Source organism: Corvus cornix, chromosome 4, assembly GCF_000738735.6.
Source record: "Corvus cornix cornix isolate S_Up_H32 chromosome 4, ASM73873v5, whole genome shotgun sequence".
Classification (NCBI taxonomy): Eukaryota; Metazoa; Chordata; class Aves; order Passeriformes; family Corvidae; genus Corvus; species Corvus cornix.
The window spans coordinates 72,902,419-72,921,345 of NC_046334.1; the positions used below are offsets into that span (position 1 = coordinate 72,902,419).

The 18,927-nt window shown below is 44.9% G+C and overlaps 1 protein-coding gene across 2 annotated transcripts in view; it reads right to left on the bottom strand.

Moving 5' to 3' along the window:
* The window catches only part of ATRN (attractin), a 154,642-nt gene extending 138,481 nt beyond the window's left edge, over positions 1 to 16,161 (bottom strand). For both annotated transcript variants that reach the window (XM_039550339.1, XM_039550340.1), the window contains exon 1: positions 15,851 to 16,161. In XM_039550339.1, coding sequence (XP_039406273.1) covers positions 15,851 to 16,146 — 296 coding nt within the window. In that variant the 5' untranslated portion in view covers positions 16,147 to 16,161. The remainder of the gene's footprint in view (positions 1 to 15,850) is intronic.
* Positions 16,162 to 18,927: the final 2,766 nt, after the last annotated feature.

The following is an 18,927-nucleotide window of genomic DNA, read 5'->3' on the forward strand; positions in this document are numbered from 1 at the left end:
CAGATAAATCTGCATCTCAGCCACACATACTCAGTCCTGCTATTCCCAGACACCCAAATAGTACTTAACAGTCACTTTTCTTACTTGGGTTCTGTGCACAGGTATTATCGGCTGCCACACATATACTCTAGTCTTTTCTCACATCTCTTCCCCCATTTGCTTTGGGAGTCCTCCACCTGAGCCTCACCTGCAGCCCTCATGAAGCACGACAATGGGTCAGGGGCTGCTGAAATCAGCAGGCCACGTCTTCCCCTATTCCCATTATCCCGCTCCGCAGAGTCAGAGGTCAAGTCTCCCAGACAATTCCCCAAATTGTGAGAAATATTCACCAATAAAGTTGAAAGAGGACAAAGTCATCGAAGCAAAACTATACATTAATATAAACACGTCAGCTGAGTCAGGTGCATCTCACTGAGGAGACACACCTCCCCCTAAAATGCACAAACTTTTATACCCTTCCCTGGCTGGTGGGGGTCCCTGTCCCCTTTCCCACTGGCTGGGTACTCAGGAACTTACATTCTTTCTGACCACCTACTGCACTCAAACCAACACCTCCCTTGCCCTCCCCTTCCTCTCCCTCGTAACAAGCATCGGTTATCTCCCCTTTTCCTCCCTGCCACGCTCCCTCCTGAGGCCTGGCCTTGTGCTAGCTACATCTTTGCCTACGTGACATTAAGTATACATTCTTATGCCTGAAACAAAACATTATTTTATCTCTCACAATAGAATCATGAAATGGTTTGGGTTGGAAAAGACCTTAAAGCCCATCCAATTTCAACCCCCCGCCATGGGCAGGGACATCTTCCACTAGACTAGGTGGCTCCAAGCTCCATCCAACCTGAGCTTGGACACTTCCAGGGATGGGGCAGCCACAGCTTCTCTGGGCAACCTGTACCACCTCACCACCCTCATCATAAAAAGCTTCTTCCTTATATCTAATCTAAATCAACATTGTCTCTGTTTGAAGCCATTCCCCCTTGTCCTGTCTCTCCAAGTCCTTGTCCAAAGTCTCCTCACATCTTGTTGGCTCCCTTCAGTTACTAGAAGACCAAAATCAGGTCACTCCAGAACCTTGTCTTCTCCAGACTGAACAATCCCAATTGTCTCAGCCTGTCCTCATAGCAGAGCTGTTCCATCCCTCTGATCATCTTGGTGCCTCCTCTGGACTCGCTCCAACAATTCCATGTCCTTCCTGTGCTGAGGGCCCAGAGCTGGAGGCAGCTCTGCAGGTGAGGTCTCACCTGAGCGGGGCATAGGGGCAGAATCCCCTCCCTTGACCCCTCTTTTAACCCTCATCCTCCTGTTTAACACCTCACCAGCTGCTCCCCTTCCATACCTATAATATGAGAAGGAGCCTGAGTAATTCTATATCCATAGAAACAACAGAATGTAAGATAAACTCTCCAGATTTCCTGACTACCACATCTGAGGTGAAAAGTTCTTCATAGGTCATGCAGCGCAGTCCAGCTTTGGGTGGTGCCATTGAATCAAAGAGGCTTCCAAAGCCCAGATTGCAGTTATTTATCTCTTACAGGTGCCTTCATCCTAAATGATGTTCATAAAACATCCAACACACATATATATTGTATTTTAAACAGTATCCCTTACAAATGGCAAATCTATCTAGAAATTTCTGTCTATGTACTTTTTATTCTTCTCTTTAACGCAGTCTTAAAATTGATCTCAAGGTCAGACTGATGGGTCTGAAGACAGCAGATCATCTTTCCCTCAATTTTTTTAATCACTATTCCACAAACTGAAGACTCAACTAATGTTACTTTCTATTACTAGCTCTTCACCTTCTTCACCCTATTTCTAAAACTGCTCTTAAAAGATTATCATACACCTGCTCAAGGGTAAAATTCTATTCTAATTAGATGAAGAAAAGGTTTTAAAAGTGAATTAAGGATATAGAGGATACAATAAAACTTCTGAAAATCTAATCAAAGCATTAAGATTAAAAAAGTAGCAATGAAAAATGCAGAGAATCTCATTTGAACCAGTGAAGGTGAATGCCATCAGTATATAAATAATCAGGACAACGTACAACATGGACTGTTTTAGGGGCAGCACAATCCAAACGTTATGACTAGGAGTCCTACATACTCCCTCTGTGCACGTAAGTAACACGATATATACACATGGTGTCCCATGTTCTCACTTCCAGCGCTTGGGATGAGCTCTGCAGTTTAACAGTCAGCTTGGGAAAGGACTCACCATTCTCCAAAAGCTTGGTGTGGAAACAGTTCTCTAAAAGCATATTCAGGTTGGCAGGTAAGACTCTGATGGTGCCCAGTCTCTGTCTGCAGGGGCTGCAAAGTACCTCCTTGTACCCAATCAGCTCAGCACCACAGCTGTTATCACTTCATCAATCAGTCCTGTAATTCTATCCTGTATTAGTTCACTTGGAGAGGAACTGTGCTACACCCTTCTGAACTGAAACTTCAACGAAAACACAGCAAACAAGTCAAGTCAAGATACAAACCACGACTGTGGAAAAAAAACAAAACCCAAAAAAAAACCCCAAACCAGACCAAGTGATGCACAGCAATCTCCCTTCCCCATTTTCAATCCTGTTGTAATTTGCTGCCACTAGTTTGCTATGGATATCACCAGGAAGCAAGGACAGCAGGGAAGATTGCTGTACTAGTCTTGGCTTTATTTCCACATGGAATCACACAATATCCTGAGCTGGAAGGGACCAACAAGGACCACTGAGTCCAGCTTCTGGCTCTGCACAGGACACCCCAACAATCCCACCATGTGCTTGAGCGCATTGCCCAAATGCTCCTGGAGCTCTGGCAGCCTTGGGACCATGATCATTCCCTGGGGAGCCTGTCCAGTGTCTGACCACGCTCTGGGGGAAGAACCTTCTCCTGATATCCACCTAACCCTCCCCGACACAGCTCCAGCCGTTCCCTTGGGTCCTATCACTCGTCACAGAGAGTAGAGATCGGAGCTGCCCCTCGGGAGGAGCTGCAGTTAGTTCACAGTGAGCTCTGACCTCAGTCTCCCCTTCTCTCCTGCAGGAATATTTCTGAAGATGACCTGGAATAAGACTGTATGTGGCATATTGCCACCATTTACGTTTAGTTCAGTGCCCATTTAGAACAGACACGTCCTGTGCAGTCTGTGGATCGGATTCCTCAAAAGGCAGCTCATAACATTTTATTTACATTTTTAGATCCTAAGTGGGATTTAATTTCAAAATCCCACACCTGAAAAGTTTGCATTCAGTTTACTCTACATGTCAGGAAATATCTCGAACAGTACCACCACCAGCAATGTTTTAAGATATTTTACTGTATAATCAGTAAGACCTTTGCTACCAAGATCAGGATGAGATGAGACATAATACACTTCATATTACATATATCAAAATTACTTTGTACAACTATGTACACTGCTGACCTGTCCTCTTTTCTCCTTAGCTCCATTACTTAAATAGAATACTATATATTAAGGAACATAAGTGACATGCACAATAATTACTTTGACTCCACATCTCAGTAATCGTAGAGCTTTACCTACACTACAAATGTTTTACACATACTAGGTACAGAAGTAGCTGCCAAAAGAAAAACAACCCAAAAAGAAAATTTAGAAACTTACCATTCCTGCTATTTTCACTCACCACAGAAGTTACAGCAACACACAACTCACTGGGGCCAAAATTTTCAAGAGTTTGTTTTTAAAGACCTAATAATGAACATATACAACTCATAAAAAAAGCTTATAAAAAGACTCAAAGTCATCAGAGGAGAACCTCTGTTGAAATGCAAGTCAGTCATGGTAGAGAGAGAGAAAAATATGTGCATGTGTACATATTTTACCCCATTAAAATTATAGCTATCTGGCTTTGGTTTTCTTTTTTTTTTTTTTTTTAATTTAATTGCAGATTAAATGGAAAGCATCTTGCCCCAAGTGACAGTCCTGACCTGTGGTTAATCTTCAGCCAATCAACAGCCCAGCCTGTCAAAGGGCTTCCAATGCTCAGTTTGACCACCAGGCACAGCACCTTTCAACTGCTCTTATCACATGTTTAAGTTCGGAGAACTTAAAAACTTCCCACAATGCTTTCTGACCTCAAAATGAATGTTTTTTCTTCTTCAGATATGACAGTTACCACAGAGATCATCCATAGTGGTTTATCCCCTCCAGCATCGATGGGTAGTGGCCTTCATCCACCTACTTTCATATTTTCAGTGTGAATTTGCTCCTTCTGGTCACATCAGTCAAAAAATCATTATGTTACAAGACACTAAGGAAACATCAATTTCAGTTGTATCCATAGAATCCTGTTAATCTCCCTAAACCTGAACAGAAAGATTTCCTTCAGTGAATGACGGAAATTGACTTATTTATTGAACTCACTACAAAAAATCAAGACAGCCTTAATGCCCAGAGAGCCCTGTAAAGACCAGCCATGAAGGGCTCTGCTACAAAAAAAACCCAAAACTATAAATCAATACAAAATGTATGAAAAATTCAAGTGCAAACAAAAATCAGTAGATACATGCATGGTTGTCTCCTACAGAATTTCTTCTTCAAATCCACAGGTAAAAGCAGGAACCCTATGGAGACAGGTTGAGAGAGTTGGGGTTGGTTCAGCCTTGAGAAAGCTCCATAACGGAATTCCAGCACCTTCCAGAACCTAAAATGGCTCCAAGAGAACTAGAGAGAGACCTGGGACAAGGACATGGAATGACAGGACAAGGCAGAATGGCTTCCCACTGCCAGAGGGCAGGGTTAGATGGGATATCGGGAAGAAACTCTTCCCTGGGAGGGTGGGCAGGCCCTGGCACAGGGTGCCCAGAGCAGCTGTGGCTGCCCCATCCCTGGAAGTGTCCAAGGCCAGGCTGAATGGGGCTTGGAGAAACCTGGTCTAGTGGAATGTGTCCCTGCCTATGGCAAAGGGGAGAACAGGATGGGCTTTAAGGTCCCTTCCAACCCAAACCAGTCTGTGTTTCCATGAACTAGGCATATGAAGTTACATCAACCTACAAGAAAAAGGGAAAGACCTCCCTCCATGTTCCCTGGGAGAATCTCCAGCCCAGCCAGAGTGCCTGATCTCACTGGCACTGGTGAACCTCATGTAAAACCTGTCTTACCACGGGTCACTGCTTGAGGAGGCCAAGTCTACAACATAGAGTGAGTCACCATACCTTCATGTCTGCACTCATGTTTCAATCCTACCTGCCCTGGGATACTGGAAAATCAGTGGGATTTAGACAGTGGGAATATAGCAAAGGATGTCTCCTCCAGCATCATATCCTATCTAATGCACACACATCTTGCACTTGCAAGCAAGCAAAGCTCAGGCACAGAAGCCACTCTGATGCCTCAACCAGCTTTGATTTGATAACCAGTTTTCACATTATGACTTTTTGTCTTTCAATACCACATGACAAATTCCCCTAAGTGCTGAATAGAGAAATTAAGATCCCATTTAAACTCCATCACTTTTAACACACAATATCCTTTTTCATCAGCCTCAGTGAAGATGATTTAGGCATATTTATAGCAACCTTCACCACATTTCTTCTGTAGGGCAGTATTATTCTCAGAATAGACAATTGAATACCAGTTACCATGCAAAACTGCCATTAAAATACGCTTTCAAACCTCCAAATTCCTATGTAAACAGAGTCGTCATCAGAACATCTTTAAAACATATAAATAATTTGATATTGATATTAATTGATAAGGAAGCTGAACCAAGGGGATTAGATGATGAACTGTACTTCCATTTGATTCCTGAAGTCTGTGGTCATCTGTTCTCAAGGGAACAGTACAGTTAGAGGCTATAAAGTAATTTCAGCTTTTCCAGCTGGATCACACATTCCTGTTTCTACCAGAAATCCAAATCCCCATCCTCTCAAACATCAAACTTGTGTAGAAATTGTTATTGTACCATTCACATAAGGGAATTCTGCTGGTACTGACATTTGCCTGCTGTCCCAGAAATTCTCATCAGCTCAGGTACTGAGAAAAGCTGGAAATGATCCAGGAATTCCTGGTTTAACATGCTTTCAGTAGCTCAGAGTTTTCCTTGGGCTCACCACATAAATTCAGATAAAACAAGTTAACAGACTATCAGCAGCATCCACAAGAAAATTAAAATTCCAGCAATATTAGCATGGATGTTTCAGAAAAAATGTGCATAGGCAGGAAGTCAAGTCCTGGTTTTGACTTTGAACCACATCAACACCTCCTCAAAATGATTCATCCTCCAGAAGTTGAACAAGGGTATACTTAAACACCCATTACTATTCCCAAAATGAAAACCAGTGACTTTAAAGAGTCCCTGAAACCTGTGCTTGTGAGAAACACACCGACCGACCCAAATTTACAGAGCTGCCTGTTATGTGTTTCAGTGTAATAAATCAAGCCCTTAACAAAAGTGCACTAACACACTGTCAAACAAGCAGGCAGCAACTATAAATAAACGCAGATGGAAATAGTGTATCTTGAACAACAATAAATTTCAACTTTTTCAACAAAACTAAAAGCAACTCGCCCTACAATTCTGCCTGTTCCTGATGTCCCCTTGAAAAAAATTAAAATCACCAGTGACTTCAAAACTAATTATTTCCCACTATAATATTTAGAATGCAATACTTTGTTTCCAGTAAGCCAGCAACTTCGATGTATGCTCACAATTTGGATACAGTAGTATACTTTCTTCTAGCAGCACAAAAATCCTTAATAGGAAATAATGCTGGAGGTTTCCCTGTTTGTGGGGTTTTTTTTTTCTTGTTGCACTGGCCTGTCCAGTCAGCACTTCAGTTCCACACTACTCTGCAACTCGGGTCTTGCAAAGGCTGGAAATCTTTGTGGCATCACCTCTGCTGATTTCACAATCAAAAGCATGATCAAAGCATGTAGCAGGCAGACACTAGAGATCTAAGCTCTGAAATCACTATAAAATTCAAGTGACACTCTCCACTCTGGATTAATGGGAGATTGACTGTGTAAATTAATCATTAAACAGCCAGGTGCACAACTCCAGCAGGAAACATGCTGCACATTGCTGCAAGAAACCTTCACAAAGCCACCTTGAAAAGTTTATTTTAGAGGAACTCAAACACATTTTTGATCGTAACAAGCAACGAAATCTAAAAGCTGTGCTCAGGGTAAACCTGAATCATAGATTTTCCCTAGATAGGGCACTTACATTCAAAATATCTGGGAGCAGTGCCATGACACCAACATGTGGAAAATGACCAGACTGTGGAAGGAAAGTGGTTATGACACAAGCACAAAGAAACTGAGGGGAAAAAAACACTAAACCCACTCAATACACAGCTAATCCACTGCAGGAGTAATTTTTTTCATTGCAATGACTGAAAACCAGCAGGGATGAAAACTAAACAGCTTTTAATCACAAAGTAATTGAAGACATGGTTAGTCCTTCCCTTTACCATGAAATAATATTAAACCCAACCTAAATTTTCTGAATGTAAAAATAGCTCTCACTTTCTGTATTTGAGTTTATAAAAGGAGTTTACAAAAAACGCTAATTCATCTGTGCCAAGCTTCTTATCCTTTGAGTAGACAAGCACCACCTTGGAGACGGGTATTAAATTTTCAAGCAATACAAACACTAATAAGAAAGTCTTCCAAAGAGTGTTTTCCTAGCACAGCTTTCCTTATTTTGTTTCCTTTCAGCCTACAGAAACTAGCAGGAAAAAAAATGAAGGCTTCTGAACATCAGGAAACAGAGGGCAAAGACAAATAATAGAAAATCTGGGATTTTCACAGCTGTATTTGTACATCCTGCCTAAGTCTCCAGGTAAAGCTGAGCAGCACTATCTAATGGTAAAGGTCATTATGGATAATTTTCACCCCAAAGAGGATGCGTAACACCCTGTACCTACAAGAAGCAACAACCCCCTATTTAAATTTTTGCAACACGCACCGAGCACACGCGAGATGAGTTTGTGTACAGCAATGTTTTTACTTCTGCAGCTCTGAGCCCAGCAGGCATGGCAGGGAATAAAAGGTACTTTACACATCAGAGAGCCCTTGGTTGGAATGCCCAGACCACCCCTGTCAGCATGGTGTCCCCTAAACCAGCTTAATTCCATTTCTGCATTTTCAGGGAACTGAAAATTCTGAATCTGGTGATATTGCAGGAAACTTGTTTTACCAAATAAAGCCATAATCAGGACCAGGAATGTTATCCAGATCCTGGGGTATCCAAGAAGTACTTCGCACCATCTGCTCTGGAGATCAGCTACCCCTCTTTAGCAGGAATATTGCTCAGTTTGTTTAAATTCTTCTTCATCATGCAAGATGCACTAAGATGCTTATTATCAGCCCAAAACACAGAGTCCATTTTCTTTAAATTATTCTTCAAATCCCCCACTATGCCAATGTCCCAAATTTAGGTTATCAGATTGCTACAGGAAGCTTGTTCTGTGTGCAATTAAGGGCTCTTAACAACCCCTATGATGTCACAACTCTGCAATAAGGACAGAGCCCTTACATTCTGAATATCCCAAGCATTTCACATTCCTCAAGTCCAAACTGTGCCCAGAATTATCTGTATGCAGCACACATCCACCAAAACCTTGGCAAGCAACCTGCCTCTCCATCAAATAAATATTTATTTTAAGCAAAGGGAGGAAAAGTGACAGTCTCAAGTAGATCTAAAGGAACTTCTGCGAGGATCAGCCATAAACAAAGCAAGGGAACAAAAGCAGGAAACAAAAAGCAAACATCATTACTGCTTCAGTGTTTCAGTGACTAAATGAGTATTTCATTCAAAGCCGTGCACAAAAGCAAACTATCATCTCTGTTCACTGCTGTAAAATTGATTACCAAATATTCCAGCCCTACTTCCAAGATGCTGCAGAGGTTTAACAGGCAGATGTGAGCACGTGGCTGTGCAAGAACAAAGCACTGGCATAAAATTGCTGTGGTCCTTACGGTGAATTCCAGTTTGGAGCAACTCCCTCCTCCCCCAAAACTACTTCACTTACAAAATCACATCATTCTCAACCCCATCTTCTGCCTGTTTTACTCTGGTTTTTTCCTGTGCTTTAGAAGATGTGATTTTAAAGCTCCTACTTGCTGGGAATATTTTGAGTGCAGGAAAAAAAGCAAAGCTCCACCTGATCAAGAAGGTAATTCCAAGTGCTACGCTTAGAACTTCAATTTGGAAAAAAATTCTTCAAGGAAACTGTTCAAGAAAAGACCACCCAAGGGTATCCTAAATTAATACAGTAAGACAACAGCTTGGTCAGCAACAGCATTATCTAAATATAGGATTTTCAGCACGGATTTCATAGACAGGAAGCTCAGGGTTTGAAATTCGATTGCTCACAAAAGCTTCAGAGGAACAAGCCAGGAAAGTAAAATCCAACACATGTGTTCCAAATATTATTTAAATTTATCAGGACACAGGATAAAAGGATTGCTAGTCCTTGATTTTTTTTAATTAAAGAAAGTAACAAGTTTCTGTAAAAACAGTGCTAATCTCAGTCATTTTTTGGTATTTCAATGTAAGCTATTTACATTAAATGTAAATTGATGAAGATGTTAACGAACACCTGGTTGGTCCTGAGCTTATTTTATTAGTTGTCAAGAGAGGCTGTGGCTGCCCCATTCCTGGAAGTGTTCAAGATCAGGTTGGACAGGGTTTGGAGCAACCTGGTCTAGTGGAAGGTGTCCCTGCCCATGGCAGAGGGTTAGAATGAGAAGAACTTTAAGGTTCCTTCCAACCCAAACCATTCTGTGATTATTTTGCATCCATAACAAAAAGAACAACTGAGACTGAAATACTGGAAAAATCTAGAGTAGTGTCAGACAACTGCTAAGGGACTCAGGTATTCCCTGATACTTACAGAAACAGAGAAATGAGACAGAAATGGTGACTGCTGCAGATAAGGAAGTGTTTGTAAGTCTAAGTCAGTGATATGTCCCTGGATTTGGCAGGCAGAGGAATGTTATCCTTTATCTGTTCTGTTCCAGGAGGTCTCAATGCTCAGATGTGCTCAGCAGGAAGACAGGAACAGGACAGGACTTACTCCTCTCTCTCACAGGTTAAAACCATGACGTGTTCAATAATTCCAACAACTAAAGCTCCAATAGGGAAGGCACTGGATGTGTGTGAAGCAGAGCTGTTTCATCTGACTGCTCTGAATTTTCCACTACTGCCTCCTTACTATAAAGCAGACTGAAAATAAGCAGTGAGCTTATTGCAAACATTAACAAAACCTCCCGCAAGTCAAATATTTATGCTGGTCATTTAGTGCACAGCAAAACCTGCAGAACAACTCCGATATTTCAAAAATACTGAATTATTTCACAGATGAAGTTTTGTTCTTAAAACAGCCCTAGCAAAATATCAGATCATCCAATAAAACAGTGAGAGAAGCAATAACACAGAATTCAGATTAAATATTAGCCAATAGTTTCTCAATGAACAGATCATTTAAACAGAATCATGGAATGGTTTGGGTGGGAAAGGACCTTAAAGACCGTCTAGTTCCACACCCCTGATATGGGCAGGGACACCTTCCACTAGACCAGGTTGCTCCAAGCCACAAAACATATAATATTTATATATCTTATATACACATATGGATAGACAGAAATATAGATACGCATGCATTAAGATAACCACACATACCTTCAAGAACTAAATAAAAGCCTGTATTTGTTCTTTTTTCTCAGCGTATTCATTAAAATTGATGATGTTTAAGTATTTCCTACTTGAATAGCTTATTCTTTTTTATCAGTGCACAGTGTTTGAGCAAGCCTTTCATTAAGCAGTATGGAAGAGAAAATCATTTTAAAGCACAATATCCTAATGAAAAGGGAGAAACAGAATGGGGATCAGGCACAAATGCAGCCCCCAGATCTAATTTGAGCACTTAAACTGATTTGATTCAAATTGTCAACATCCTTGGATCTGTTAAGCAGCTTCCTGACCTTCCTAAATCGTTAAACTGCCTCAGGTAGCTTTTAAAAGACAATTGCTTGTATATAAGCTTTTGACCAAAAGTTCCTATTACTTTAACGAAGAGAATTGTGATAGTTCTTTTCCAGCTCACAACTCTTCAGGTTGGGATTTATACAAATCTAGAGATGAAATTCTTCTTCACTGTAATATTATTTGACCAAAGACACTCTATAACCACCAAGTCCTTCATAACATTTAATCAGCAACACATAACTCCTCCCATTATATTAATGAAAAGGGAGTTTAAAGGATACACGCTAACCCTTTTTTTTACTCTCCAACTGTCAGGTTGCATGGTTAAGTCCTGCTTAGCATTTGCCATCTTCCACCACAAAAAAAGTATTACCATGAAAGGAACACCAGTGCCTTTACATACAAAATCCATATTCCTGGAATCATTTGGTATTTTATTGCATAGTCAAAATATTATTTTCAGCTACAGTCATACATCAAACTGCCCATCAGTGAGCCTACACACACAGTCCACATACACTGACTGTTCAAGAAGTCAATCATTATCCTGAATTTGTTAATCCAACCCTTTACAATCTCAGGACAATAAATCTATGTGAACCAGAGGTCATTTCTTATCCTGTGCTTTATCCACCTTGTCTGGTGAGGAGCAGCTGAGGGAGCTGGGGGGGATCAGCCTGGAAAAACAGAGGCTCAGGGGGTTAGAATGAGAAGAGCTCGTTCTCACTCCCTCACTCTCTAAAACTCCCTGACAGGAGGGTGCAGCCAGGGGGAGTCAGGCTCTACTCCGAGAGAACAAGGGACAGAACCAAGAGGAAATGGCCTCAAGTTGCACCTGTGGCAGGGGATTAGACTGGATATTGGGGAAAATTTCTTCATGGAAATGTTGGTCAGGCACTGGAACAGGCTGCCCAGGAAAGTGGCTGAGTTCCCATCCCTGAAGTGTTCAAAAAACATGTGGATGTGGTTAACAGTAGTCTTGGCAGTGCTGGGGGGGCGGTTGGACTCGATGATCTTAGAGGGCTTTTCCAACCTTAATTCCATCTGCTAATTAGGCAGCTGGCTGACACAACTCAATTTAGGCAGGACAAGAGGTTGTGTCACCGAGCTGCAGATAGTGCTTTGAAGAAGCTGTTAACCAAGTGTGCAGAATCGTTTTGGTTGTACAATACTCAATGCTGCCAATTTCACTCTCAAGTTTGGAGCTCCCAAGCTCCCACTGCTCCAAATGTTAACTCAGGATGCTGCTGCAGATCTGTGACTGGAGAACTACTCATCCCTCCCAGCAGTAGCTCCTCTCCTGCCCATATCATGGCAGCTCGAAGCCCACAGCAGCCTCCAGCCAGCCAAGAGCCCACCGAAGGTTTGTACTGAAATAGAAGACAAGCACATCAGGCACATTCTGTGTTTTCTATTTCAGCTTCCATTAACACCAAGGTGTTTATCTTTGAACAACTAAAGTGGCTGGTTCCACATCTTAAAAAAAAGTCACCTGAAGTCCTTCCTAAATCAGCCTTCTACCTCTAAAGAGCACCACTGATCTGGGGTATGTCACTTAAACATCTAACTGCAGTCTAAAACAGACCCAAAACTTTTTCTCAGGGGAAAAAAGGAAACAGAATATTAGCAGACTGCAACTCGATGCTACAATGTTCATCCTTCACTGTGAACACAAGATGTGAGAGATTAGTAGGTTAGTGAAGCACAAGGTGTATCTTTACAATGTAAATGAAAATAGTCAAGGCCACAAATATAGTCATCATATACATCAAGATAGTATGATTAACATGCCAAATTTAATTACATCTCTCAGTCTAGCAGATAAGCACATGGAATATGCCACACTTAGAAAATAATTTTCACCTGCTCTTCTACTTCCCATTTGTACCTACAGTGCCTAATACCACATCAAGTCCTTTAAAGCCAAACCCTTGACAATCATGAACCAAAAAAAACCTCCTGCAGAGCCATTTCTGACAGGACACAGAGCAAACTCAAGGCATGTGAAAGAAGACACATGATTGCAAAGCTCTGAACATTGCTCGCCTGCACTTCTCAGAGCTCCGAGTTTAAAAACATTACTAGAAACTTCAACTCCTTAATAAAATAATAAACAGAAAAATCATCTATAAAGAAAACATGTACTATATTTTCAGGCAAAATTTTAGACTAGAATTATATGTGAGAAAGAAACAAGAAGTTTTATCAAAACAGGTAAGAGGATTAAAAATTGAGGTTCTATTAGCAGTGAATATATATCAATTCTTTTTTTCACCGGGCATCACCATTTGGAAAAGAAGCTTCTCAAATCCAGTCCCCTTAAAACGACAAAAAACCTAAGTTTCTCTAAGAAAGTAACAAGTATGAGGCTATTCCGTAAAGCTCTCTCCCAGCTAAAAGAAAATGACAGTGGCAAAAAGACATGAAAAAGGCAGGTTTGGACTTCCAGGGCTTGCCTAACCTGAAATTGTTTCTATACAAAACCCCTTGCAAACTGTCTGCAACACACACCCATCTACAGACTGTCAATAAACAGGAATAAAAAAAATTGAAGTATTTTTCTTCCATGACTTTAGGTCATACAGACAGTTATCCTTCTCCCACATCCATAGGGAATGTCATCGAAGAGTGCTTGGCGCTTTCAGTAGCTCCCCAAGAAAGCAGTCACTGCCTAGGATAATCATCCTTTTCTCATTTCCTTCTTTTCCAGGAATCAGCCCTTCCCAGGGAATTCACCTAATGCATGCAGACACACACACACTGGCTCTCTCACTGCAACAGCTGACGAATCCAAGGCAGGTAACCATCTTACAGAAACCCCTGCCATAACAGAGAAGCCAGGGAGCACTCCCAGCCTATTCCCAAGAAGATTTCCATTTTCTCATCCTGTGGGATAGACTTCAGACACACAACCCAACCAAGAAACCCAACACTAAAAGAACTGGCCCCAGCACTGCAGAAATCCACTTTCCATCATCATATAGCCCAAAAATCAGTGTCCTGTGCAGACACCCCTCATTCCCACATGCACACGTTTGCACGTGGCCTGGACCAGCGCAGAGCCAGGGGGGTTCCATCCCCCTGCCCAGAGCCTCCCCCTTTAGCCTTTTTTCCCTCAAAAAAAATTACTCTGAAGCAGCAGGACTCTGCCAATGCCGTGTGTCCCATTCAATCCCCTCCCGCTGCCCAGTCTTGTCTCCCCACAAGCCCAGGAGCTTCTTTCCACCAGGCTGCGATTCCCACTGTCCTTCAACAAGAGCCAGCAGCATTAAAGCTCCAAAAGATGAGCCTCCCAAATATCACCTACTCCCATAAGGATACTGCTTCTCTCCCCTTCACACACCTCTCCTGAAATAACCTTTAACCAAAACCAGCACCTGCTGATCTGCCAAGAGGAACGTCCTTAACCCCCCAAACACCTCTAGAGTCTCCACCCAGCCCTAACACCCACTTGCACACCCTTCCCCTCCAACCTGTTCTCAGTCTGATCTACTCCCATCTCCACATTAGTCCTTCTCCCCACCCAGGAATTGGTCCCACACCCACACTGTCCTCCTCTGTCCACTTGCTCCTCACTGCTCTCACCTGCTTCCACCTCCAGCCATACCCACACACAAAGCCTGCCCCCATTCACCCATCATCCTTAGACTTCCATCTACACAGTCCCCAAACCTAACCCTGCTGCCAAAAAAATATCCCCCCCTACCCACTCCCCTCCAGCCTTACTTTCTGTCCAGACCTACTAAAACTTAAACCCAACATTTTCCTGGCTCAGCAATCCATCACATCCAGACCCCCACTGATCCAGTGCCCTACAACCACATCCCTGCTCCTACACAGCCCCTGAGAGTCACAACTCATCACCAGTGACCCCTCTGCAACCCCAGGCAACCAATACCAAAAATTCAACCCCCTCAGAGGTGCCTTTCTGCATTACAAATATCCTGTACTCACCAACTGGGACACTCAACACCCACATCCCATTGCTCCCAGACCTCCCCCAGGAAGCCCCAACCACTCACCTCCTCTGTGGACCTCCAGATCTAGCCTTCTACACTGTCACCCCATCACCCCATGCTGCCGTCACCTCTCAAGCCTGTCTCCGCACATCCACCTCTCCCTCTGCATCCAAATCCCTTCTGTCTCCCTGCATGGCTCCTGCCTATCCCTTTACATCCACATCCCACCTCACACTCTCATTGCCCTCACTCAGCCAGGGCCCCAGCCCCTATTGTCCCCTCAACACACTCCTATCCTGCTCTAACACCTGCATCCTTACCTTTATCATCACTTGGACCTGTCTCTCATCTTTATCATCACCTGAGTGTCCCTCACCGTCCCCTTGACCTGCCACTCACCTTTACTGTCACCTTTACCTGCCGCTCACCTTTAACCTCACCTGGTCCCGCCCCTCACCTTTACTGTCACCCGGCCCTTCCCCTCGCACCACGACTCTCCTGCCCTCACTCATCCCTGGACCCCCCTCAGCCTCCCACCCCCTCTGAGTGCCCAAACCTGCTTCTCGTACCCACCTCCCTAATTCCCTCAAGTGCTCCTTTGGGCAATCTGGCCCGGGCCACCGACCCATTCCTGTGTCCCCTCCTTTCTCCCTTGCCCCGTCCCTCACCCCCAGCCCTGCTGTGGCTGCCATACACTCCGCTCCATACCCAAACCAGTCAGACCCCCATACTGCGAGCCAACTCCTCACTCCAAACCAGCCCCTTACCTTTGAGCTACCTTTTCATCCCCGTACCCCAAACGTAACCCCTCACTCCTGAACCAGCCCCGAACACCGAACCAACCCCTTACCCAAACCGGCCCCTCAACCCCCACCCACAGCGACCCCACGCGTCCCCGCACTCCGTCCCCCACCCCAGGACAAGCCCCCGCCCCCCCGGGTCTCACCTGAAGCGCCCCCCGCAGTGCTGGCACTGGTCGCCCACCCAGCCAGGCTGGCACTCGCACTGCCCGGTGCCCGGCTGGCACCGCCCGCCGTTGGCGCACGGCTTGTCGCATTCCTTGGACACCGCCACCTCCTCGGCGGCGGCGGCGGGGCCCAACACCAACAGCAGCAGCAGCGCCAGCAGCGGCGGCGGTGCCGGTGACCTCCCGCCCCGCCTGCCCGGTCCCCGCCGCGCCATCTGCGGCCGCTGCCGGGTCGGAGCGGGGCGGGCGGGGGGCGGCGGCACAACGCGGACCATCGGCCGCCGCGAGGCCTCCGCCGATCCCGCTACGGTGGCCGCGAGTGGGGGGAGAACCGGGGGGCGGGGCTAGTGACGTCACCCCCGCGGCCATGGCGGCGGGGAGGGGGCGGACAGGGGATCACAGAGTCACAGGATGGTTCCACTAATTACAATCCCTAGTTTAGAAAGAGTGGAAGCAATTCTTGGTTAGGTCCTACGGCTGCAGAACTCTTCACTTAGGGGTGAGTTTCTCGTCTCAGCAAGTTTAACAAGCAGAGTTTAAAGCACACGGCAATTCCCAAACCATGAAATGGCACTTCCCAGGAAATTAGTCGATTTAAAATTGGGGTGTAAAATGAAAGCCCCTTTACTGCTCTCCATTAGTTAAATATTACAGGTCAGAAAGCAGCAGCTGGCACAGATACAGCACAAGCACTGCCCCCAGTTAAAGGAAGGCTAATGGGAGTAAGAGAATCACAGAATCGTTGGGATTGGAAAAGACCTCCAGGATCACCAAGTCCAACCTGTGACCCTCTCCCCCCCCCCTCCCCCACCTACCTTGTCAAACAGCCCAGAGCACTGAGTGCCACATCCAGTCATTCCTTGGACACCTCCAGGGATGGAAACTCCACCACCTCCCTGGGCAGCCCCTTCCAATGCCTGACAACCCTTTCCGTGGAGAAATTCCTGCTGATGTCCACCCTGAGCCTGCCCTGGCCCAGCCTGAGGCCGTTCCCTCTCCTCCTGTCCCTGTTCCCTGCCAGCAGAGCCCGACCCCCCCGGCTGCCCCCTCCTGTCAGGGACTTGTGCAGAGCCACAAGGTCCCCCCTGAGCCTCCTTTGCTCCAGCCTGAGCCCCTTTCCAGCTCCCTCAGGAATTCTCCAGCCCCTTCCCAGCCCCGTTCCCTTCCCTGGACACGCTCCAGCCCCTTAATGTTTGTCTTGAATTGCGGGGCTCAGGACTGCCCCCAGCACTGGAGGTGCCGCAGCAGTGCCGGCGCAGGGGCAGGCACTGCCCTGGGATGGAGCAGCCCTGTGCTGGGCTCCACTGCCCCCCATGGACTGCGGAAAGGGCTTGGCTGGGGGTCTGTCCCACCAGCATCCTGGGGATGTCGCCATTCCACAGGTGAGCCCAAAAAGGTCCCCTCAGAGGTGGGGTTGTGTCCCCCCTACCTCGGGAATGCTCCCCGATCACCCCACACACTGTGGGCCTGAGGCGTGGGGAGACGCTGAGGCTGAAGGGGAGGGAAAAGGAAATGTTCAAGGTGAGGCTGAATGGGGCTCTGAACAACCTAGGAAGCAATATGGGAAGAGATTTTTCCGTGTGAGGGTGTAAGGCCCTGGCACAGGTTGCCCAGAGAAGCTGCAGTTGCCCCATCTCTGGGAGTGTCCAAGGCTGGGTTGGACAGGACTTGGAGCATCCTGGTCTAGTGGAAGGTGTCCCTACCTGTGGCAGGGGGTGGAATGAGATCAGCTTTAAGGTCCCTTCCAACTCAAACCACTCTGTGATTTTATGATTCTAATTGTGTAAGCAAAAAAAAGAGGATCTGAAAAAAAGGATACCGTCCTACCCTGGAAAACAAGCTAATGATCTCCAAGGATTTCTGGGTCTTAATTTCTAACAGCAAAGACCTCAGCAAGGAAGAATAAAGAATTTAAAAGTCATCCTCTTCTGAATTTGTGGGCAAAGCAGCAAACTCTGCTGGACACACAGCAAGGATGTCCTTTGCAGCACGAAGGGTGACAATTTCAGACCTTTCATTTTCAACAGAATAAAAAAGGTGTGAGAAAGTTGACAGTGTTTGGAGTTTTTGGGTAACTGTTACCTTTGGTCTGTCTCCAGCAATATGATTGTGTTTGGACTTACAGAAATAGTTTTGAGTGAGGAAAGATTCAACAGCTGAGAATTTATTACTAAAAGAAATAAAAGGGAAAAAGATCCTATTCACATTTTTCCCTCTAAAAGGGTCACCATGGTTTAGGTGCAGCAATGCAAAGACAGCAGACTAGGTGGAAATAGCCAATTCACCACATTTCAATAATTCATTTGTGTTTAGAAATTCAAATGTTAGTTACCTGTCTGAGGAAGATTCTCAGTGGGAGCCTTAGTGATTTCTGTGTGAGTTACTGGGATAATGACGGGTGTCGAGCAGATAGGAAAGAAAACAGTCTAAAGACTGGTTGGCTTTTTTTGTCAGTCAATTATCTCTAACAAAACCGTTGCTCAGAGATTTTGCCTTTTCTGCTTGAGGCCTTAAGAAGGAGGATGAAATCTTGGGTTTAGTTTAGAACTGCTGTGATGGGCTGACCTGGTATTCAAAGGCAACATAAAACCAAAAAGGTGTGAGTGATGAGAAATAGGTTGCAAATCCCTTGTAGGCTATACAGAAATGGAGGCACACAGAGGCTATTTCTACATACATCTATATTCCTGGGACACAGAGAACTGCCAGCATGCCCTGAATCTGTGGATTCAGATACCCAGTAATTTCCCAAGGTGCTGCCAGAAAAGCCAGTCTGGCTCTGAGAATCAGCCAGCTCATGATACAGGCAGTGCATGACACTGCTCTCTGGATTGTCACTGTAGTGGGGTGACCCTGGCTGGACAGTGGGTGCCTCCCAAAACTACTCTCACTCCCCTCCTCAGCTGAGCAGGGAGAGAAAATACAATGAAAGGGTCATTGTTGGGATAAGGGCAGAGAGCGATCACTCACCAGTTACTGTCATGAGCAAAAGAGATTGAGGAAATCAGTTTAATTTATTACCAATCAAATCAGAGCAGGGCAATGAGAAATAAACC